This window comes from Grampus griseus (genome assembly GCF_964374135.1).
Source record: "Grampus griseus genome assembly, chromosome: 9".
In the NCBI taxonomy this organism is placed as follows: Eukaryota; Metazoa; Chordata; class Mammalia; order Artiodactyla; family Delphinidae; genus Grampus; species Grampus griseus.
The window spans coordinates 17,398,452-17,423,510 of record NC_139003.1 but is presented as its reverse complement, the minus strand read 5'-3'; the positions used below and the strand labels follow the sequence as shown (position 1 = coordinate 17,423,510).

At 36.2% G+C, this 25,059-nt stretch overlaps 1 protein-coding gene and 1 pseudogene across 2 annotated transcripts in view; one reads left to right on the top strand and one right to left on the bottom strand.

Moving 5' to 3' along the window:
* Positions 1-25,059, top strand: part of NUP205 (nucleoporin 205) — a gene marked incomplete at its 5' end in the record, with an annotated part of 80,416 nt that overhangs the window by 28,079 nt on the left and 27,278 nt on the right. The window contains 16 exons of the mRNA XM_082661435.1: positions 333-542; positions 3,276-3,375; positions 3,820-3,957; positions 5,321-5,510; positions 6,494-6,614; positions 8,399-8,480; positions 8,756-8,920; positions 9,251-9,375; positions 12,366-12,480; positions 16,395-16,544; positions 17,115-17,186; positions 17,548-17,705; positions 18,224-18,304; positions 19,082-19,273; positions 19,777-20,044; positions 20,138-20,236. Coding sequence (XP_082517561.1) covers positions 333-542; positions 3,276-3,375; positions 3,820-3,957; positions 5,321-5,510; positions 6,494-6,614; positions 8,399-8,480; positions 8,756-8,920; positions 9,251-9,375; positions 12,366-12,480; positions 16,395-16,544; positions 17,115-17,186; positions 17,548-17,705; positions 18,224-18,304; positions 19,082-19,273; positions 19,777-20,044; positions 20,138-20,236 — 2,266 coding nt within the window. The remainder of the gene's footprint in view (positions 1-332; positions 543-3,275; positions 3,376-3,819; positions 3,958-5,320; positions 5,511-6,493; positions 6,615-8,398; positions 8,481-8,755; positions 8,921-9,250; positions 9,376-12,365; positions 12,481-16,394; positions 16,545-17,114; positions 17,187-17,547; positions 17,706-18,223; positions 18,305-19,081; positions 19,274-19,776; positions 20,045-20,137; positions 20,237-25,059) is intronic.
* On the bottom strand, positions 15,529-16,087 carry LOC309827363 (ras-related C3 botulinum toxin substrate 1-like; annotated as a pseudogene). The gene has a single exon. The product of its transcript is annotated as a ras-related C3 botulinum toxin substrate 1-like (transcript).

Sequence of the window (25,059 nt, the reverse complement as noted above, 5' to 3'; positions counted from 1 at the left end):
GTTGGAAAGGCATGTTAGATGGCAGCCATCCAAACTGAAAGTTTGGTTTGAACTCAGTTTAATTAGGCTACTTGGGTCAACCCTAAAGTGAGAATTTACTTGTTCTAGTTTCTTTTCTTCTCTGTATGCTCCCTTCCTCTTTTTTAAAGAAACATTTAAGGTTTCCATTTTTAACTTTTGTGTCTTTATCTCTAAATAAAAAAGGATAATATCTGTGTGGGTCTTTGGGTGTGATATTATACCGATATTAATGAGTTAATGTCTGAAAAATGCTTTGCACTTTATAGCTGATGGTTTTATGTTACCAAATTTCCTTTATTTTTCTTTGGAAGGTGGAACTAAATGAGATAGAATCCCGATGTGAAGAATACCCATTAACTCGTGCGTTTTGCCAGCTAATTAGTACCCTGGTGGAGAGCTCCTTTCCTTCTAATTTGGGCGCTGGACTGCGGCCTCCCGGCTTTGACCCTTATTTGCAGTTCCTTAGAGATTCTGTGTTTCTCCGATTCCGTACAAGAGCTTACCGGAGAGCAGCTGAAAAGGTTATGTTCAGAGAAAAACTTTTGTCTCCTTACTCATTTACTGCTGCTTTTTCTTTTATTAGAGGTACAAGATGCTATAAGCTCATTTTAGCTTTTGAAAGTTAGTAAAATTCATAGTCTTATACTGACATATCCATGGTCTGATTGGTTTATATGCATCAAAAAATAAATTAAGGCATTAAAACCAAAGCAGTGACTTTTTACTGATCAGTAATGTAATTAATATGAAGTCATAGTCATTTAGATCCTTAATTGAACAAATTTTGACCAAAATTGAACCAAAAGTGTTACACCTTTGGCAGTTGGAAACACACTATTCTTTATTGGGATGATTTTGGTTAGGGATTGAAATAAGTTTAAACTTGCGCACTAATTTCTAATGATTAGTAGCACTTCTGGGTCGTGGAGTCTGGTTTAGTGGAAAGGCATATTGTGATTCATTAGGTATGTTTGCCGTGGATAGCGGCTGAGGGAGCACTGACATTTATGTACATATTTGCTCTGGTTGCAGTACACTCACAACTGATCTAAATGTATATATCAGCTTATGTAATTCTAATATTACTGTGAGGCAGGTACTATTAATATTCCCATTTTACAGATGGAGGCTTAGCAAAGTTAAGGAACTTGGTTAAGGTTGAGGACCAGGATTTGAACCTAGGACTCTGATTCCAGATCCAAGCTCATAACCACTAAGCTATGTAAGAAACCCTTCCAGGTTCTGATGTAATTCACTTTAGTCTATAATACTGTTTATTCGTTCACAGACTACCCTTGGATATATCTTGTAGGGACATTTCTGCTTTATTTTTATAGTTTGCTGTTTTCAAACCTGTTGGGTTTATTTGTTGTATTATTGACTATAAAATAATATAGTTCATGCTAATTTTGGAAATTAGGAAAATATAGAAAAATATATGAAGAAATTATATCACCCATAATCCTGTTGCCAAGGGAAGGTTAACTATTATTCTTTTTCTTATGCATATCTACTTAAACTGAGATAATGAGCTGCATTAGCTTGTATCCCTTTTTGGCCACAGACATAGTATTATGAGGATTTTTTTCATGCTCTTAAAGATTCTTTGAAAACAGTCTTTTTAATGACTGCATAATCATTACTTGTATCTAGCATAGTTTATTTTTCATTGCCGTATCATTGGACATAGTCTGTTTCTAATATTTAGTCCCAAATAACAAGTTTATTTTTTGTCAGTTGCCTTAGAAGTTTTGCTTCTCATGTGGTAGAAATAAACACTGAGAGGGGCATACATTTTATTGAAGCCCTAGAATTACCTTATTAACATATGTTTCCTTATTGGATGAAAACTATAACAGCAGCCATGCTTCATTAATAGAAGTCATTTCCGATGGATAATGGATGCTGATAATTGCAATCTCTTCAACAAAATGTTCTGATACTTTTTGGCATTTCTTTTAAATATCTTATTTGCCTTTTCTTACAAAGGTCATTATGACCTAAGGGTTTAGAGCTTTAGTCAGCAACTTTGTTTCCGTGTTTATTATTTTTCACCCATGCATTTCTATATTTCTAGCACTGCTGCTCTTCCCAGCTGCCATTTATTTCCCCACATATTACCCTAAGAAATTTTCCCTCAATTTTGTGAATTTATTTCACTAGGAAGTCTTCTTAAGGTTTAACTTACATCTTTGTATTTTAGAACACTAGCTTCTCAAAAACAGTGCTTTGGATTGAGATAAATAACTATAAACAGAGTGTTAGAGGCAGTGTGTATATTTATTAATCCTAAAATCCATTATTATGTGGTGATAAGTATTTTTCATTTAAACAAATTATTTTGAAAAATTTGGAAAATAGAGAAAAGTAAATAATTTTTTAAAAATAATTTAAAAATGATTATCCCAATTCTCAAAATCAGCCGTGATAAAATAATGTGCAGTGGAAATAATGACTAAAGTAATATTTAAAAAACCACCATGTACAGTTACCAAACTCAGCCTCATTAAAATTCTATGCAGTGGATTTTTTAAACAGTTTAATTTTATTGTCTGTACAGTTATATATATTTTCCCTTTGGCATAAATATTTTTCCTTGTTGTTACTTAGCTTTTAAAAACATTTTAAACAAAGAGGTGATAATGAGGTCATTTGGGGGAAGCCTACCAGTGATTCTTAACTTTTTTTTTTTTTTTTTGATTCTTAACTTTGGCTAGAGCCATGAACACTGGTCTGGGAATTAGAAGTGCAGGGCTGGACCTCCAGCACGTTTGCTTCCAAGCTTTATGGTCTTGGGGATATCATTCACTGCTCTGAGCTTCACTTGCTTCACCTGCAAAATAAGTGTTGATTAAATGAGATGATTTCTCCGATCCTGTCCAGCTGAGATTCTTAGAGAAACTGAAATATTTGACACTTTGGAGAGGTGTTCAAATCTGGTGTTGCTTAATTATAAATTGACTATGGCTAGATACTGAGTGCTTTAGATTTATTAACAAAGCCCAAATATCTGCTATAGAAATGTTTCTTTTAGACTAATGCTTTTACAAATGTTTTACCTTGAAAAATTAACCAATCCATTGTTCTTTAGCAAAACAAAGCAAAATGAACCGGGATTTCTATATTGCTTAGCATAAATAAAGTAGAAAGGGGACTTCACTCATTTTCTAGAGAAAAGTAGGAGGAATGAAAAACTTAGCAAGGTTATCACCTTGAACTGTTACTGTAATTGAAATATTTATGTTTTTCTATAGTGGGAAGTTGCTGAGGTTGTTTTGGCGGTGTTTTATAAATTGCTCGGAGATTATGAACCTCAACTTGAAGATTTTGTAGACCAGTTTGTGGAACTACAAGGTAATTTAATTCTGTCACTTTCAAACAAGGTGTCAGCTATTTATAAGCCTATTTATAATTTATAAATTATTATACATAAGCTATAAATTGTTTCTGGTTATAAGTTAACTTATAATTTTATGTTTTTGGTGCATTGTTTAAGTCATTTTGATTGTTCTGAGCAAGATAAAATAAAGTAAAATTTCACTGAATGGAGGAGTAAGAACACTGCCTTACAGATTCTTTAGTGAGTTAACATATAACATGTGAACTAACTGCTTTGTGCAGATCAGCTCTTTTGGAAATTACCTCTGTATATAGTTGGTGTCACTGTCTCTAAATTGAAACTTGCCTTCATCTGTTTAGATACCATTTAATTTACAAATCTCACATATTTCATAGAAATCAAGGGTGTGACAAAAATACTAATTCACCATCTTTTGCACTATGTTATGTTCTATTTAGGAGAAGAAATCATAGCCTATAAGCCACCAGGATTTAGTCTGATGTATCATCTTCTGAATGAGTCACCAATGTTGGAGCTTGCTCTTAGTTTACTGGAGGAAGGCGTTAAGCAGCTTGATACCTATGCTCCTTTCCCTGGTATGTGCCTGAATGTCTTCATATATTGAAAACAGTTTTGCTGGTTTTGTCTTTTGTAAACTGAAGGTTTGAAGTAGATGACCTCTGAACTTCCTTTCCACTGTAAGATTTTCTCTCTGTATCTACAGTGTTGTTTTAGTGAGTCATACAATGAAAGTATATTAAAAGTGAAAGCAGACTAAAGTACAGAGACTCTCATTATAACTGTCTTATTGCAGGATCTTTGGTAGGTAATCATAATTATCTCTTATCACTTTAACATCTTTAACATGTCTAACTTTAAATTTTTTAATTTAATTAATTAAATTTTAATCTTTGTTTTGTTTTCTTCACAGTATTTGTAAAAGCCCTTGCTATTGGGTGTGGTACATAGTGTTCAATAAATTTCATTTACTATTACTAGTAGTTATTATCATTTACTGAGTGCTTACTATGCATTTGGCAATTATTTTTTTTTTTGCCGGACGCGGGCCTCTCACTGTTGTGGCCTCTCCCGTTGCGGAGCACAGGCTCCAGACGTGCAGGCTCAGCGGCCATGGCTCACGGGCCCAGCTGCTCCGCGGCATGTGGGATCTTCCCGGACCTGGGCACGAACCCGTGTCCCCTGCATCAGCAGGCGGGCTCTCAACCACTGCGCCACCAGGGAAGCCCTGCATTTGGCAATTTTAAAAGCACGTTACATGTATTAATACATTTAACCTGTACAAAAGCCCTATGTGGTAGATGATATTATTTCCATGTAATGAATAAGGAAATTGATGCATAAAGAGGTTTCACATCTTTCTTCAGGGTCAGGGCTGTGATTTGAACTTAGGCAGTTTGGCTCCAGAGCACATGTATTTTCAATTTGAATGGTGGGATTATAGGTGACTCTTGTTTATATTTTCTGCTTCTTTATTTTCCAGATTTTCCACAATGGTTATGTATTATTTTAAATCAGTTTCTTGGCCTCAACACCATTGGCACCTTTGGTAGAATAATTCTTTAATGTAGAGGCTGTCCTGTTGTCCTCTACCCACTAGATGCCTGCAGCACATCCCTTGTTGTGACAACCTAAAGTGTCTCCAGATATTGCTATATGTCCTCTGGGGCCAAGCTCACTCCCATCCGAGAACCATTGCTCTAAATAATCAGGGAAAGGATACAGGAAAAATTACTGAGAAGCCATTGCATTAAAGTAATCTGAGTCACAAAAGTTACCATGACTTGTCTGGGTGAGGAGTCTTGTAAAGTTACTGCTGAAGGTTTGAAAACTTGAGGTCTTTTTGAATCTGGAACTTGTCCTTTATCTTGTTTTCCTAAGAATTGATTATGAGTTTCTAAGATTCATGTAGAACTTTCTAATTTTGATTTTGCTCTATAGGGAAGAAACACCTGGAGAAAGCAGTGCAACATTGCCTTGCACTTCTCAATCTTACTCTGCAAAAGGAAAACCTCTTTATGGATCTTCTAAGAGAGAGTCAGCTGGCTCTAATAGTCTGTCCTTTAGAACAGCTATTGCAGGGAATCAATCCCAGAACTAAGAAGGCTGATAATGTGGTGAACATTGCCAGGTAAGTTGCATTTGTAGGTAGAGAAATGATGAAATGAATGAGATGGCATTCTAGCTTTGATTTCCAAATCTGGTCAGATCCCTAATGCATCGCTTAAAATTTTTTTTTGTCTCATTTTATTATTATCTTCTTTTGCTTCTCTGATTTTAATTACTCTGAACCTTATAATCTTTCTCTTCTTTTTAACTTACTCTTTTTTTTTAAGTACATTTAAAAAAATTATTTTATTTATTTGGTTCACTGGGTCTTAGTTGCAGCAGGCATGCTTCTTAGTTGCAGCTCATGGGCTCCTTAGTTGTGGCATGTGAAGTCTTAGTTGCAGCATGCATGTGGGATCTAGTTCCTTGACCAGGGATCGAACCCAGAGCCCCTGCATTGGGAGCACTGAGTCTTAACCACTGCGTCACCAGGGAAGTCCCTTTCTAACTTACTCTATGTCCTAAAAATTTCTAAGTACAAAATGACATAATCTTAATATTGTTTGTCTCCTCTTGGGAAATTGGATGTTTGGAGGATAGGACTGGGGAGCAAACTTTTCATTGTATAATCTGAACTTCTGGTGGTTTGCTGGCAGTGCTTGGTGTTCCATGACTTGTGGAAGCATCTCCCAATCTCTGCCTTCACCTTTACGTGGCATTCTCCCTGTGTGTGTGTCTGTGTCCACATTTCCCGTTTTTATAAGGTTATCAGTCATTGGATTAGGATTCTCCTTGATGACCTCATCTTAGCTTGGTTAATTATATCTTCAAAGACTCTATTTCCAGATAAGGTCATTCTGGGTTTGGCTATCAACATATGAATTTTGGGAAAACATGATTCAACCTGTAACAGGTTACATCTAGTTAGAAGGGAAAACCTTTGTCTAATTTACCCAAAAGTGCTGTATGAGTAGGGGAAGCCCTGATCCTAAATGTTCTGTATCGAGAATAGTAAGAAGCAAAAATTTCATCACATAGTTCCTCAAATGTTCTCTTGTTTTAAAGATACCTATATCATGGCAATACTAATCCAGAATTGGCTTTTGAAAGTGCCAAGATCCTCTGCTGTATCTCTTGCAATTCCAATATTCAGATAAAATTGGTTGGAGATTTCACACATGACCAGGTAACTGATTTTGTTGTTGTTATTTTTTGGTGTTTCCTGAGTACATCTTATTCTTGTATGTGGAAAAATTCTGAGAGTAAATATATCTGTATATGATGGATGAAAGCCTACCCATGTGCTGGGCTGTGATTTGTGTTTGACGATAATACCATTCCCAGTGATACTATATACACTATAGTATGTGATTATACTCTGTATTATGGTATATGACTGTATGGCCTAATGAGACTCTTGCTACTCCAGGCACATTAAAGTGATTATTAGGTTTGTAAGTGCAACTTCTGTTTGTTTTTTGCATCCTTTGTTTCACCCTTCCTCAGTGGTGAGTGAGCCTCTGCTATTCTGATTTCACTGTTGTGAGTTGTCTACTTCCATGGCTTTTTGGTGACCCACATTTGTGTCACTTCATTTGATACACTGGAGAACGTTTTTAGATGTTTTCCTCTTTTAGTCCAATTTATAATAGTTCTCTTTCTATTCACTGAATAGCTATAATTGGGGAATCTGCTGTTTTTCTTTCTCTTTATAGACATTTGGCCTTTTGTATTTTATGCTGGTAATCACTGCTTTTGCTAGTTGAAGAGTATTATTGTCTTTCCGTGTTTTGAAACAGGGACTCTTCTGGCATTCTGGGTGGGACAGATCTTCATTTTATGTGTAACTGTCCCTCAAATTGCAGGACTCTTAGCATCCCTGGTTCCCTGCCACTGTCTGTCAGTAGTAATCTCTAGTTGTGATGACTCAGAATGCCCCCACATATTTCTAAGTGCCTTCTGGAGTGGCAGTACTGCCCAAGTTGAGAACCATTATTTATAGTAAAATATAGATGTCTAATCTGGTTTTTGGATGAAGTTCATGAAACCACATAATTAATTAGGGGATGTTGAATGAAGATTTTCAGTTTGCTGGCATTCATTTGAGTATGAATTGTTATTACCAATTTTAGCATCCTGCTAGAGTTCTTGTTTTTTATTTGTTTTTTTTTTTAAGTGTATCTGTTTATTTTTATTTTTTTTTGGCTGCGTTGGGTCTTAGTTGTGTCACACGGGCTCTTCGTTTCGGCACGCGGGCTTCTCTCTAGTTGTGGCGTGCAGGTTTTCTCTCTCTAGTTGTGGTGCACGGGCTCCAGAGCGTGTGAGCTGTGTAGTCTGCGGCATGCAGGCTCTCTAGTTGAGGCGCGTGGGCTTAGTTTCCCTGCGGCATGTGGGATCTTAGTTCCCTGACCAGGGAACAAACCCGTGTCCCCTGCATTGGAAGACGGATTTTTTACCACTGAACCACCAGGGAAGTCCCCATAGCATCCTGCTAGAGTTCTTAAAGGAGGTAAAGTAGTATCTAGTCTCTCAGCCCAGAAATATAAAACTGGTGTATGTGTACATTTCTAAAGAGAGAAGGTGAGAATTTTATTTTATATTTTAGTTAAGATCTGATAGCGTTGAGTATATAATGAAGTTATGAAATAGCAATTTAATGTTATTTTTTTAAAAAACTAGTTTGATTCTTTGGGAAAGAAAATTAGTGAAGCAAGTTTTAAAACCAATAAACTTTAAAAGTTTTTGTTTCTTTATTTCTATAGCAAGCTAAATGGCACTCAGTTAAGGAACTCAGTTTTATATTAATTAAAAATGTAACTAAAAAAAAAAAAAAAATGTAACTAAAACCTAAATACTTTCCTTGGAGCAGATTTGCCTTTTTTCTTTATAGAAAAATGTTTATAAATATATATCATATTTATCATAGTTTCTCTAATATTTAGTCACTTTAAAATCTTTATATGACTTCAGAGTGTAAGTCAGAAGCTGATGGCTGGATTTGTGGAGTGTTTGGATAGTGAAGATACAGAAGAATTTGTACGTCTAGAAGAGGGTATGTCTTAGATTAACATGTATATTTTTTATTTTATGTAAATGCTTACTGTAAAGAAAACTGTTGGATGTCTAGTGGTGATGTAAGAGAAATTTGAGAATTTGCTAGCATAAAAGTATATAAGGCTTTTGGGAAACCTCTTAAATCTGAACTTAATGTAATGGCTAATCAAGTAAACTAAAACTAAAGAAAACATGGAGGTTTGGGATACAAGTTTTATATTTTTCCATTTGTTATATGTTAACTTTTCATTGTTTTGTGATTTCCACATTAAGGATCAGAACTTGAAAAGAAATTAGCTGGAATCCGTCATGAAACAAGAATCCACATCTTGAATCTTCTCATCACCTCTCTGGAACGCAATCCACCAAATCTTGCTCTCTACCTACTGGGCTTTGAATTGAAGAAACCTGTCAGTACCACAAACCTACAAGACCCAGGTATAGCCATAAGACACATAGGCATTTATTTCTTTTCATATTTATGTTGCTAAATGGTCATTTATTGAATTCCAGGCTCATGGGATAATTCATTGAAAGAAATAAATAATGTATGAAAGGTAATGTGATGGGCCAATCTTTAGGACTTAAATCAAGTGTGGACAAACTAAGCCTTGAAAAGTTAGTATTTAATACATTTTCTGTATCAATATTTGAAAGGATGTTTATGGTAGGGTATATGTATATGGAATTTAAGTTTTATAACGATATTAAGGTTTTTAATGCAGAAATTTGAAAAGAGAAGCTGAATTTCCTTTTGGTTTTATGCAGGAGTGTTAGGTTGCCCTCGGACCTGCCTTCATGCCATCTTAAACATCTTGGAGAAGGGAACTGAAGGGAGAACAGGCCCGGTGGCAGTGAGAGAATCTCCTCAACTCGCTGAGCTGTGTTACCAGGTATACAGAGGGCTGCACTTTGTAGCACCTAGGAGAAGAAGCTTAATTAGATGCTTGATTCCATCGCAGATATGAAAGAATAACAGTATGACTGAATTGAAATGAGTTTCATTTAGCGGTTTGACCAGTCTTTCATTTATGGATAAAAATCCTGTAGATCTACATGATCCTATATGTTGATCACTTGAAAAATAAGGGAAGTTGGATGCATTTAGACCAGATAATGTGGGAACTTTTCAAGGATGCTGTGTTTCAAGTTGTTTCTTTTTGGTGATGAGAGTAGTAGATTTGAGTCAGAAGACCTCTGGTTCCTATCTCTGCCCCTTAACTAGCTACGTCACCTTGGGCATACCATGAAACTTCTCTGAGTTTTTAAATCTGTGAAATGGGCTGTTGTGAGGCTTACATGAGAATGCAAGAATGTAAGTGAAAGTACTTTTTAAGAACCATGTAAATTATGCTGCCCTATAGCTATATGTAAGGTGGTAGACAGTGAAATTAATGTAAGTTTAAACTGTAATGAGAACTGTTGTCTTACTTGTGTTTTATTCTTTTGTTTATTTCTTGTTTTATTCATTTTATAAGTATTTTAAGAACTAGGCTTTATAAGATACGACTAATTTCTCAATTTAAGTGACACCCTGATTCTCATTTTCATGATAAATGCGTCATTAACTTCTAGTAACATGGAGATTTTTCTTTGTTATTTTCCTGTTTTTCTTTTTGTAATTCTTTACTGTTTTCCTCTATCCTCTAGCTATCCAAACAGCCCTTCACCTCTGAGTACTACAGCTAGGTCTTCCTGTGAATCCCTTAATTTGGGAACAAACTTGATGTATATTTTAGCACAGTGTTACAGATTTTGACATATTTAGGTAGAAGCAATTGATAAGGTTAATCATCTGGGCTAAAGGAGTTAGGCAGGTGAAGTTAAGTGAATGAAACCAGATTTAAGACAAATAGATGGGGAGGGGAGGGAGAGGAGAATCTGGCAGACTGGAGAGCACATGCCCTGCTACTCAGCCCCTGCTCATTTTTACCCTGTTGGGATGCAGGCCCTGGTTTGCCAGATCCTCTGCTTATCGAAACACTGTACTGGCCAAACAAAACATGTCTAAACCAGCAGTCTGCCAGTTTATTACACGTGCTCTATGACTTTGCTACTCAAAATGTGGACCAGCATCATCAGCATCACCTCTTGGAAGCTTGTTAGCGCAGAATCTCAGGCCCCACTCCAGACCCGCTGAGTCAGAATCTGCATTTTAACAAGAAGCACTGCTCCATTTTTAATGAAAGAGGCTTCCTTTACCTCTAGGTTTATTTATTTATTTGTTTGTTTGCTTGTTTATTTATTTATTTAGGCTGTGTTGGGTCTTCGTTGCTGTGCGCAGGCTTTCTCTAGTTGCGGCGAGCAGGAGCTACTCTTTCTTGCGGTGCACGGGCTTCTCATTGCGGTGGCTTCTCTTGTTGCGGAGCACAGGCTCTAGGCGCGCGGGCTTCAGTAGCTGTGGCTCGTGGGCTCTAGAGCGCAGGATCAGCAGTTGTGGCGCACAGGCTTAGTTGCTTTGCGGCATGTGGGATCTTCTGGACCAGGGGACGAACCTGTGTCCCCAGCTTTGGCAGGCAGATTCTTAACTGTGGCGCCACCAGGGAAGTTCCAACCTCTAGGTTTATACTTCACTATGCTTCAGGAAAAAATTAAACCTCTAAGAAGAACTTTTTAGTTTAAAAATAAATTTGATCAAAATAAATAAATAAATAAATTTGATCATATGGAAGGGAAATAATTTGGGCCTTATTGATACTTTCATCATCCAGCAGTATGAGGTCTTCTGGTTGAAGCGTTGACACTGAATCTTGTGCCTTTGCTCTCTTCACTTTAACGATGGAAATTTTTCCTACCTGGTCTTGGGAACTAGGAAATGTATCACGCAAACCCTTGCAAAGTGGCTCTTCATGCTTTTGGAACTCACTGTTGTGTCCTTCTCCCTCTAATAGTATTACCTCTCCCATATCTGAGCATATTTGAGCATCTGTTCTTGAAGCTTCTTAACTTACCATCTAATATGAATAACTTGGTTTTGTTTTGAGAAGTTCAGTGTTTATAGAGTGTCAAAAACAATATCAAAGCTGTTTGAAAGACAAGCATACATCTGTAAGTACTTAAGCTTTACCTTGTGTTCCCTTCTTATCTTTTCCTTGGGTATACATGTTATTTATTTAGGTATGTTCAGTAGACATACAGTTTTGTGTCCCCCCCACCCCCCCGTAAACTTTCTACGCTGCTACAGTATAAATTACATTAGGTTGTTTCTAGTCTTTTTACTTTGCTTTACTCAACATCTTTAGTTACCTTTTGTTATTTTATATTTTTCTTAAGACTGTATTTCTAGACACAAATTGAATTTACAGTCCGTTGTCGTTACTAGTTGTATAGTCACAGCGAACACTGAACTGGTGAATACTGAACCGTTGCTCTTTGGGAATACATAGAGTTAGATGCCTGCAAGGGATTCTCTGATCCCAAAGTTTTTATCAACTGATTAATACATAACTTTGGTTTTTAGAAGTTACTTCTGAGTAATTTGCTACTAATAATAGTTAAAATACTAAAACTGTTAATTAACTACATGTATATATATTGGAGTTGGCCAAAAATGTCGTTTGGGTTTTTCATAACATCTTACGGAAAAACCCGAACAAACTTTTTGGCCAACTCAATATTAATATATTTAGGGTGATTTCAAGATTAGTCCCATAATACTGTTGTCAGCATTCTCCAATTGTATTCCAGTATATTTTGAGTTAGTGTGCCAAGAACTGCTTGTAACTCTGAGCTTTTATGTTATATGTACATGTGTTATCCATTTTGCTTTAGTTGCTAATGGGTCTTAGTTTCCACTTAGTAGATTTAAGTTTGCCTTTTTTCTTAAAATGTATAATATAAAAAACTGATTTGGCAGTTTTCTTATTTTACTGTAATTCTTTAGGTGATATATCAGTTATGTGCATGCTCTGATACATCTGGTCCTACTATGAGATACTTGAGAACCAGCCAGGACTTCTTATTTTCTCAGTTGCAACATTTACCATTTTCTAACAAAGGTAGGACATTATTTTCCCTTATTATTAAAACAAATCTGTAAAGTATGTGTTGAGTGATTTTTAATTTCATAACAGTTGGGGGTAGCGGTTTTAGAATTTGTGGAATTCTGTTCTCATTTTATTACTTTGCTTCTGTGTTCCTTTGGGTTGCTTTTGTAATTTGTTCTTGAGAAACCTGATGTTTTAACTGCCAGCATAAAATTATTTTAAAATAGCCTGTTAAGGATGGAATTTGATCCTTTTACTAACAAATAAAAATTTAAAATTGTGTTGAAGGGATAAGAAAATATATAAGAAGATTCTGGAAATTTAGATTTTTTGAGTGAAATTGTTTCATAAAAATCTGTTTTACTTTTGTTTCTTGTGTATATATTGAAACGAATTCAGGTCTTGAAATGAAAAATAGAAAACTAATTACGATGGAAACTATAACTTTAGATTATTGGCCTGATCAACACAGTTATCCCAGGCTACCTATGTTTTATAGGATTCTATTTTATATAATTTTCTTTTTGATCAAGTTATAAGTTTTCTGAGTTCATATTATATCCAGACAGTTGTGGTTTTATTGAGTTTTTTTAAAGTTTATTTTGTATTATCTTTATGTTTTAGGAAATCTAGGCTCGCAAATTTCGTAATAAATTTCCATTACTAGTAGTTATCAGCTTCTATTTACTTTTTAGAGTATGGTGTGAGAGACTGTTGGGAATTACCTAGTGGTAGAAAATTTTCACTTCATTTTCATAATAAGTGTATTTTATTTTTAGCTCTAAGATTTTGTTTATAAGGTTTTTAAGAAACCCTTTTTAATACCTAATTAGAAAAAAACAGTTAATATCTTGCCTGTTATGCTTTCTACTTTTTAAAAATTGATCTAGCTTTGCTTGTAATCATTATTACTAGCAGTAGTAGTAGTGTTTGGTGAATTTTATATTTATAAAACTGTCATAATTTAGGACTTCAAAGCCAGGCATATTGAAATAATATTGGATTCAAAAACTTATATTGTATAAGGAATTCCCAGTTTTAATTATATATTAGACCAAATGTCCTTCATAATCTCAAGACATCATAAAATTATGCAATTTAGATTTATTTTAGTTTTTAAAAATGTATTTGTTTCTGAAATAAGAATCAAATTTTATGATAGTGTTTTTTTTTAACAAGTTAAATATTTGCGAATTACTTGAGTTTTCTTTTTTATTTTCATGATTCAAGGATTTATTAAGTCATACATGCAAAACATACTGCTAATTGCATTAGCAAAAGATCAATGTAAAAACACTCCACCATTCTGCAACTGTCAGCTTAAACGATTTTGTTCTAGTGGTTGAAAGGTCCAAGCTCATATTCTTGCCAGTGGGTAAGTTGTGCAGAACTTCGTTAGCATGAGCACAGGGTTTACATAGCCTCACAGACCCCAAGGAACATCGTTCGGGCAAAGACAGGAAGTGTGTGTGCACTCAGTGAGGCAAGCGGTGGGGGATCAGTGTTATTAGTCTAGGTGCAGTGTCGGTGATCTGGCAAGGTTTACAGTTTAAGAATATCTAAAGTATTTTAAAAACTGTAAAGCTGCAGCGCATGATTTTTATACCTAGTTACTAGAAGACCAAGGAAAGCACTTATTGGCTTTGAATAAAGTAACATGAAAACAGGAATGCACTTTTATTAATCTACAAAAAATTTTTTCTAATGCATATTCAGAAAGATTTTATAATACAAGGAGGCATATTGCTCATTAAGAAGGGGTTCTAGGGGCTTCCCTGGTGGCGCGGTGGTTAAGAGTCCACCTGCCAGTACAGGGGACACGGGTTCAAGCCCTGGTCTGGGAAGATCCCACATGCCACAGAGCAACTAAGCCTGTGCGCCACGACTACTGAGCCTGCACTCTAGAGCCCACAAGCCACAACTGCTGGGCCCACGTGCCTAGAGCCCGTGCTCCACAACGGGAGAAGCCACTGCAATGAGAAGCCCACGCACCTCAACAAAGAGTAGTTCCCGCTCGCTGCAACTATAGAAAGACTGCGAGCAGCAATGAAGACCCAATGCAGCCAAAAATAAATAAATAAATTTGTAAAAAAAAGGGGGGGGGGTTCTATAAGAAAAGCAGTTATACTAAGTTTGCAACTATGAGAATGACCAGATCAAAGATGCATTAAATGCCCAATTTCAGGAGGGATAGGCAGGTTTAAAGAAAAGGAAAAGCTTAAGAAAACACTTACTGATAATACTGACCTTTCTTCATCATCTACTGCATTTGACAGAAATTAACCTTTTAAAACTTTTACCTGTGACACTTTTCATAGTTTAATTATTGCGTATACAATGTAGTGTAAATTTCCATATTTTGTTAAAATACTGTCTTCATCTGATCACAAGTGTTCCACACACTCCACCCAGTGCACCCACGGCCAGAGCAGAATGCTTCATCGGAGGGAGCATGGGAGTAAGGGCTCTGTTCAAAATCTCACAAAAGCTAATACACTAATTTGTTCAAAAAATCTCTCTATGAAATCAAAAAGATTGATCCAAAGAGCTGAGCTGTTACATTCATTCATTATGATGTAAAGTACAATGTTAGGTAGTGAACACGGGCTGGTAAATCAGGATGCATTAAATGACAGCGTTTCAGGAAGGAGGCTGTACTGCTCTTCACGTCTGAAACTCATTAGCGAGCGTCTGCATCTCCTGCCTCAGAAGCTACAGTCTCTTCCAAACAAAGGTCTTTAAACAGTTTAGTGGTTAGTGTTCTTAGCCCAGCAGTGCAACTTAGTTCACAAGGTATTTTGGCAACTCTTAATCTGAGCAAGAATAGGGGCTTTGAAAAATAAGGCTTTAAGGAAGCTTGTCATTTTAGGGCTAAACTTTAATAGAATGTGAAAGTACTTTAAACAAACAAAACCTGGAAATTACTGATTGGTTCAGAATGGTTTTATGGAAAAACTAATCTGTAACAAAAACTTGGCATTGAGTGCAAAGTCTCCACCATTTGAGCAAAGCGTACAAAGTGTCCTGGGGGGACGGGACAGGCAGGAGGGGCCCAGACATTCACAACAGCAGGCATTTTCTCTTTCTCTGCTTGACGGGAGGTGGGCAGAGAACTGCCCAGATAGCTTCATCAAAAACTGTCTTGAGGCCTTGCTGCGTGAGCGCCGAGCGGCATTTGATGCCACTGATCTCCTTGGCCATGGCCAGGGCCTGTGGGTAGGTGATGGGTGTCAGCTTCTTCTCCTTCAGTTTCTCAATCGTGTCTTTCTCATCCCTCAGATCAAGTTTCGTCCCCACCAGGATGATAGGAGTGTTGGGACCGTGGTGTCACACTTCAGGGTACCACTTTGCACGAACATTTTCAGGACTCACAAGAGAAAAGCAAATTAAGAATCCGTTTGCGGATAGGATAGGGGAAGTAATAGGTCATAATCATCTTGTCCACCTGTATCCCACAAGCCCAGATTCACCAGTTTTCCATCCGCCATAACATTGGCAGAATAGTTGTCAAAGACAGTGGGGTATACTCTCCAGGAAAGGCATTGGTCGTGTAACTGATGAGGAGGCAAGCTTTACCTACTGCGCTGTCTCCCGCCACCACACACTTGATGGCCTGCATCTGGTATGGTAGACTCAGAATCCTCTACGTCTGTGTGAAATTATTCTGTTGACAGAAACTTGATTCTCTTTTGTTCTTCAGTTGCTTTTGCTCAACTTTCATACACATATACTCGTTTATTTTTTCTCCCTTGGCATCTGTTTTTTTTCTTTTTTAATTTTCTAGAGCAATAAATTATTATGGTGCCAATTTTCATAAAATATTGACTATGTTACATGGGAAAATATCTGGTGAGTTATGGATTTTAGGTCTGTTCTGATCTTGTGTTATTATACTGGGAAACTAAACATTCATATTTCAATTCCAGAATATGAAATATCTATGCTGAACCAAATGTCATGGCTGATGAAGACTGCCTCGATAGAACTAAGGGTGACTTCTCTGAATCGCCAACGGTCACACACCCAGAGGCTCCTTCACCTCCTACTGGATGACATGCCAGTGAAACCATACTCAGGTGAACATGTGTTGGCATTTGTATTGTTATGCTGCTGACTGGTCTGTGTGAATGCAAGCACAAATCTGAATCTTATGGTTAGTATGTGATTGTAGGCCAAACAAGTTCTTTCTGCCTTTAGAATTCTTTTCCTTAAAACACAAAATCACCCATAATTGCAATTTTATTGTTGTTTCGAGCATTCACATTTTGCTGTATTCATAGACACAGATACACAGTGGAGTTTGTCACACTGAGCCAGCATGACCCAAGATATTCTAATACGTATTTTACATGCAAATTAAGCATAAGCTTTTCTAATCATCTCACTGGCATGGTTGGGTCCTGCCTCTCTTGGAGTTCTGATTATGCTCTCTACAATTGTGAAGTGGATCTCATAGAGACGGAAAGAATTAGATGAATGTTGTTGATAAGTCCTCATCATCTTTGCATTTTAATCATCCGTTTGCAAGGGGCTCTTTGACCTAGAAACAGTGACTTAGAAATAAAATACCTTGTGTTTGTTATTTCCAAATAAATTTTATGAGTGTGTTGTTCTTTTTCTGATTTTTATTACTGATGCTTCAACAGATGGGGAAGGAGGAATAGAAGATGAAAATAGGTCTGTCTCTGGGTTCCTGCACTTTGATACTACTACAAAAGGTAAAGCCCTTTGAATTTGTAATAAATTTGTAGATACGTATATATTAAATTGCATAAAATCTCAAGAGGTAATTAATGCCTGTATCTGCAAATTCTGAACTGATGTAGAAAAGCTATATAAAGGATTGTTTGTCATCAAAAAAAATTTTTTTTATAACTAAGATGATAGTATGGGAAAACAATATTTTTGCGAATGAATGTATTAGAAATAAAATCCAATTTAGATTTCAACACAGTCTTCAATTTCCAGACTGATGTCCTTTCTGAACATAGTGCTGCCTTAGAGGGTGAGCTGAGTACGGTGGTTAGCTCTTCTCTTCAGTGTCCCAAGTGAAATAGAACTACTTTTTATTATTTCTAGTACGTCGAAAAATTCTCAGTATTCTCGACTCCATTGACTTCAGTCAGGAGATCCCTGAGCCTTTGCAATTGGATTTCTTTGATCGGGCCCAGATTGAACAAGTTATTGCTAACTGTGAACACAAGAATTTACGGGGACAGACAGTCTGCAATGTCAAGGTGAGCGTTGCTTTAGAGCATGTGCAGTATCAAGTGGTTCAGACTTTGAGTCGTTAAGGAAAAAATAACTTTTTATTTTCTAATAGAGATATTGGTTTATTGGACTGGTTTTCACTTTTCAAACAGTCAGGAAAGAAAACTGAATAGGCCACACTAATTTTGCCTCTATAAAAGGTTCCCTATCACCTACCTCTTAGTAGTCATGCTACCCAGCTATCACATTGAAGTGGTTTTACCCTTTTAACTCTCTACCAGGTAAATGGTAATCACCTCACTAGTAGAAAGAAGCTATCCCGTGCAGTTCCACTAACTTTCCTGCCATAGATGCTCTTTGGTATCACTCTCCAGCATGTGAGGGATATACTATTTTTGACAGAAACTTGGACAGTGCCACTATTAGATTATATATAAAGGTATCTGAAACTTTTCCATCTAGGGCAGTTTAGAGTAATTGCTAGGTTATTGTTCTACCAGTGTCTGAAATGGTCTTATTTTTCTCTCATTTCTCAATTATATAGCTTCTTCATAGAGTTCTTGTAGCCGAAGTAAATGCCCTTCAGGGTATGGCAGCCATAGGACAGAGACCTCTACTAATGGAGGTAAGCCCTGTTGAATATATGTTAGTTTTACCCTTTTAACTACTTAACTACTTAAATTGCCAGTTAGAAGACAAAACAGTGAATTGACTTCTAGTTCATTATTAGTAAACTACTTAGAAGTTAAATTTTAATTGTATCTTTCACTTTTGACTTTGTGACTGTTAAAAGCTGAACTGAAGTTAATGTCTGGATGCCAGAAGAAATAACATCTTTTCTGCTAAGTTAGTTGAGGATTTTGTAACCTTTTCATATTGTGTAATAGAGTTCACTTGCTCCCTATCAGCGAGGAAGGAGTCATTTGTCACCACAAATGGGGAGATACGGGTCAGAGAGCAGGTGGGAAGAACCACATTCATGGAAACACAGTTGGTGAGGTCAAAGCAAGAGGCAAAGAAATAAAAGACACATCAAGGAAACATGCCATTGAACTTGGGTTTTAGGGAACTCTAGTGTTCCAGAGTAAGTATAACTAGACAGTTGCAAGAAAAAAGAAGATGGGGTTAAAAACTCATTTCCACGCACATCACCTCTGCCCTCTGCCTTACACATGCGCACGTGTGTGCACACACACACACAGCCTTATTTATTATTTTTCATAGCTCTGGCTACCAGTATAATGTGAAAAGTTATCTGCTGACTTGCAAGCATGTGGAAGGTTTCCAGAGTATTCTATAAATGTTTTCGGATTAACTGACAGTGTTAAAAATAGGAACCTGTTGTTTAAAAGACGTTATTTGCCTGTGTGTTAACCTTGCAATTCAATTTCTGCGGCTTTAGGAAATCAGCACTATACTTCAGTACGTGGTAGGAAGAAACAAATTGTTGCAGTGTCTTCATGCAAAACGGCATGCTCTGGAGTCATGGAGGCAGCTGGTAGAAATTATACTGACAGCTTGTCCTCAGGACCTCATTCAGGCAGAGGATCGACAGCTGATTATTCGTGATATTTTACAAGATGTGCATGATAAGGTGACATGCTTCATAAGTTACTTTATACTGCCAAACTAATATTTATATCATTTAAACATATAGTTTGCCACTCCTTTTTTCCCATTTGGAGTAAACAGAGTTGTGCAATGCCAGTGTTAAGACTTTTCTTGAGAAAGGTATTAACTCTGTACAGTAATGGTTCTCAACCAGAGTGTGTATCAGAATTTTCTAGGAAGCTTTTTAAAAATCTACATGACACATCTTACCCTAGACCTACTGAATGGGAGACTCTAGTGGTGAGGCCATTATGTTAATTTCCATGAAAAACCTGTAGGGAATTCTGATAGGACTCCCTTCTGGTTAAGAACATGTTACCCAGCATTCTATTTAAATTTCTTTTTGTGTATTAGCTTCTACTGTCTTTGAACAATACAATTCCATTCTTATATTCTTATGGTAATTGAAAAGCTAAATGTATAAGACATGTTAATGACTGTAGCTGAAAGCAGGGTGCTCACTCTGATTTGTCTTTCTGCTTTAAGATACTGGATGATGAAGCAGCACAGGAGTTAATGCCAGTGGTAGCAGGTGCTGTGTTCACCCTGACCGCTCACCTAAGCCAAGCCGTTCGCACAGAACAGAAGCAGCCAGTAGTCTTGGGACCCGGAGAGGCTCATTATGCTTTTGTGCTTGATAACTCTTTCACCTCACCTCCGCCTGCAGAGAATGCAGTGGTGGGGTTCGCTTCTATTGGAGATTCTTCACTTCATATCATATTGAAGAAACTGTTAGACTTCATTTTGAAGACAGGTTTTTTTCATCTAAATTTTCTATAACTTACAACTTCTGTATTTGTTTTAACTTAATTTGAAAAAAGGTTTTTACGCTACCATATTTTCCTAGGTGGTGGATTCCAGCGAGTGAGGACACACCTGTATGGCTCTCTGCTTTATTACTTACAGATTGCCCAGAGACCGGATGAACCAGACACCTTAGAAGCAGGTAGAATTAGATTTCTGTCTTTTCTGTGTTTAGAGATTGGTTACTTTAAATTTAAAAAAAAAAAATCACCTTTTCATCTTTTGGCTCAGCGAAGCTATAATAAATGAGTCTTTATGGAATCAAAGTGCTTGCTCTAAAGTCAAGGAAGAATGTTTAGTTTTCTAAAATTGTGACAATAGTACAAAAGTAATGTAAGCACAGACCCTCAAATACTACTTTAGCTTATATATTTTTGTAACTCCCACTCACCTCTGGTCCCATTGAACAATACATACAGTACATATCTTTTAAAATAGCTTTGTTATTCCATAGTATAGAAGTACCATTTGTTTAACCATTTGCCAAATTCATAAGTGTTTAAATTGTTTCTAATTTTTTACTATCACAAAAAAGCTGCATCAAATATTCTTTTATATGCCTATATATTTCTCAAGAAGGATACTTCATGGTGGAATTTCCATGTGAAAGAGGGTGCACATTTTTATTTTAATAGATTCTACCAAATGGCCTTCTACCAGCTTAAGTTCTCATCAGTAGTATACATATGTCTTTTTGTACTAATGTGAAGTTTTTCTTGGATAAATTCCAAGGAGTAGAATTTCTTGGTCAAAGATCTGTGTATTTAAAACAATGATAAATCAACTTTGTAAACTATAGTTATCTTATTTTGGCTGCACCGCTCAGCTTTTGGGATCTTAGTTCCCCAACCAGGGACTGAACCCAGGCCCTTGGCAGGGAGAGCACGGAGTCCTAACTACTGGACCGCCAAAGAATTCCCATATAGTTAGCATTTTTAAATAAGAGTTAATAATATGGATTCTTTCATTGCCAAATGTGAAAAATGTTTTTAACTATTCAGGAGACCAGCGTATAATACTCTTTGCCAGAGTTACTCTGCTATTTAAGAACTTGTCATAAGTACCTTCTCGTAATGGGCTCCTTGTGCTTTCTGAGAACCTTAATGAGTATTTGTTATTTTGTTTTTTTATAAATTTATTTATCTGTTTTTGGTTGCGTTGGGTCTTTGTTGCTGCGCGTGGGCTTCCTCTAGTTGTGGCAAGCGGGGGGCTACTCTTTTTCGCGGTGCGCGGGCTTCTCATTGCGGTGGCTTCTCTTGTTGCGGAGCATGGGCTCTAGGCACGCGGGCTTCAGTAGTTGTGGCTCACGGGCTCTAGAGCACAGGCTCAGTAGTTGTGGTGCACAGGTTTAGTTGTTCTGTGGCATGTGGTATCTTCCTGGACCAGTGCTCGAACCCGTGTCCCCTGCATTGGCAGGCAGATTCTTAACCACTGCGCCACCAGGGAAGTCCTGAACACAGATTCTTAAAAACCACTCTGTGTGTAAGACTTAGATTATCTCATATTATTCATTACTGGCTATATATTTTTGTATAATATCTCTCTTAGAATGTAATAATAGCCAAATAATGTATTTATAGGAATTTCCTACCAGCATAAATAATACACAAAAATATTTTTAAGGTCGTTAAAAATAATAGTTCAGAGAAACTTTTTAAAGAAATAGGAGCTTTTTTTAAGAGAGATAATCCGCCAATACACCTCCCCCATTTTCCTCTTGACTAAAAAATGTTTTTAACGTTGTATTTAGTTGAATTGGCAAAAATCACCACTTAACCACTAGGTGGAGCTCTACAACGTGCTTTATAAGAAGTCATTATCAAGATGTGGTAAAAGCAGTGTGACCATAAAAGAAGATTCTCCTTTTTTAAAAAAAAAAATCTGTGATCTTTTTATTATTATTATTTTTTATTTTTCTTATTTTGGTTGTTCCGGGTCTTAGTTGTGGCTCTTCGGCTCCTTAGTTGTGGCATGCATGTGGGATCTGGTTCCCTGACCAGAGATCGAACCCGGGCCCCCTGCACCGGGAGCGTGGAGTCTTAACCACTGTGCCACCACGGAAGTCCCTCTCCTTTGTTTTTAATTTTCAAATGATCTATTTTTAGAGCAATTTTATCCCTTAAGTAGCTTTTTTTTCTTAGTCATAATTACTGCTTATTTTGACTTGTTTTAGATAGATAGCAAAGTACTTTATTCCCTAGATACTAGTGTTTTTAATTTTCAAATTAGAAATATTATATTTAATAAATATTTATGAGCACATACTTTTGTGCTAGTGTACCTATTTTCTGTTGTTTTAAAACAAAAACTGAATTTTTAATGTTTATATACTTATTTTTTCATACCACTTTTTCTTTATTTTTACATAAACATATGTACTGAATACTGGGCAGCCATTTTCCCTGTTTGGTATAAAAGGAATCTGACTTAGAGAGGCTAAGTGACTTGCTTCTTTTTGACAGATCTGAGAATTAGAATTCAGTATCAGCAATGTATTTGTAGCTCATATCACAAATGACTAATTTCTAATAAAGAGCATCTACAAATCAATAACCCAACAGAAAAATGGGCAAAGGATATGAGCAGTTTAGGGAAAAGGAAATTCAGACGTCTCTTAAGCATATAGTTAATTTTCTGAAAATCCATCTGGGTGGATCCTATCACTTTGAGCTGGCAATGCAGTAGATCTGGGGAGGAACCAAAGCATATATTGGGTTGGCCCAAAAGTTCATTTGGGTTTTTCTGTAAGATGATATGGAAAAACCCAAATGAACCTTTTGGCCAACCCAATATTTTTTTTGATAAAATTATTTGGAGGATCTTATATGTTTCCTTAATTAAGAACAGTGTAGTTCAAATCTGACATTGTTTTTGCATATGTAATTCCTGGGGCTTAGTTGACAGCCATTGACATCACAAATAACTCTCTTTGTATTTTTTTCACCTTTTTATTCTCTCTCTTTTCTACCAGTGACCACTAGAAAGAAAAAGTGGATAATTTGACCAGACCCTAAATGTTTAATATGAACCCCAATTATTATGTTCTTAATTTCTCTATTGATCTGTTCCTTAAGCTCTAGTATTATAAAAATATTTCACATTTAAAAACAGATTGATAATGACAAAGATATATACTTTTCAGCATATTTTTAATCAGATTAATGTTTTCAATAAAAGTTTATAAAGCCAACCTATAAAGTTATGCTAACACCTCAGTGTAGCGGATATAGTGCATCCTCCTTAATTTTATTTCTGTGAGATTAGCCCTGTTTGAATGTTTTGTTGTAATTTCAGTAAAATGGATTATATTGCTTTTAAAACAGATTCATTTTTAACTTTCTATTTTCTAGGAGCTTATCATTCAACTTTAATTTATAGTTGATTGATATAGCTGTATGGAAGATGTCAGTTAGAATTTTTAATTTAAAAATTTTTTAAATTGTAATTTTAAGTACTTTTATTATAAGTTTTTCTCATATGTTCTATTTTCTTCTAAACTGGCTTTTCTTTTTAAGTTTGACAAGTTAATGGTACTCGGTAGTATCTTTTATTTATAAATAAGAATTAGGAATTATAATAAGAATGAAGAATTTTCTGCTCTGCTCATAATTCTTCTGGGCTATTGCGACTTTTGATCAAGAATATTCCTGTTGTTCTTTGTTTATGAAACCATAATATCCAATCATCTTTTTAAAAGAGATTAGAAAAGATAATCTCTTGCCATTATTAAATTTTTTAGGATCCTATCATGAGATTTTCAGTTTTTATGGTCTAGGTGTTAGTATGATCTAGAATTATAGTACAAGTACACCTCTGATTTTAGTCATAAAGTAGTGGGACTAAAAGGATTTCATAGAGCATCTTGCCTGTTGTTAACTCCGTTCTTGTGAATCTGACTCCAATAAGTGACTTAAAAATACAGTACCAGGGGCTTCCCAGGTGGCACAGTGGTTGAGAGTCCGCCTGCCGATGCAGGGGACACGGGTTCGTGCCCCAGTCCGGGAAGATAACACGTGCCGCGGAGTGGCTGGGCCCGTGAGCCATGGCCGCTGAGCCTGCGCGTCCGGAGCCTGTGCTCCACAACGGGAGAGGCCACAACAGTGAGAGGCCCGCATACTGAAAAAAAAAAAAAAAAAAATCTTTTAGCTTTTATTTTTTTATTTAAAAATAAATATTGATTATAGGAAATTTAGAACACACTAATAAACAAAAGGAAAAGTCACACATTTTACCTTCTAAGATAACTATCACGACATTTTGGTTATAGCCAGCCATCTTTTTTTATTGATTTAAATCTTCCCTTTTCTCTCTATTTAGTATTTTATCAACTTTTCCTGCCTCATTAAGTAACATTTTTAATACCTGTATAGATTTTGCCACTTATGGATATACCATAATTTATTTAGCCTACCCATTTTTGGACATTTAGATTATTTCCCCTTTTTACAATACAAACAAAAATCAGTAATCATTTGGTGGTTGATTATTTTTCGTTGTTCCAGGAAGCAGGAAACATTAATTGGGTTCTTGCTTTCATAAAATCTTTTATCCTAGTAAAAATGGCAATATATGTGTTTATAAAACAATAAGCCTTAAATTGGATGATATAGACCAGATGCCAGCAAGCTTTTTCTGTACAGGGCCAGATAATAACTAATTCAGACTTTGCAAGCCATATGTTCTCTGTTGCAACTACTCAACTCTGCCATTATTGTGCAAAAGAAGCCAGAGATGTATGCTATGTTGCATTAAAATTTTATTTACAAAAACAAGTGGGAGATCACATTTTTCCCACGAGCCTTAGTTTGCCAACCCCAAGTATAAATTACAAGTTTTATAAGAGTTAAGAAGAGAAAGGAAATTAAGAGTTTTGCTGGACTCTTCTGGTGGGGTTGCATTTACATAAGAATGTTTGAACTAAGGAATTCATGGCTAAAAAATGTTAAACCTATAAAGTAGTGGCTT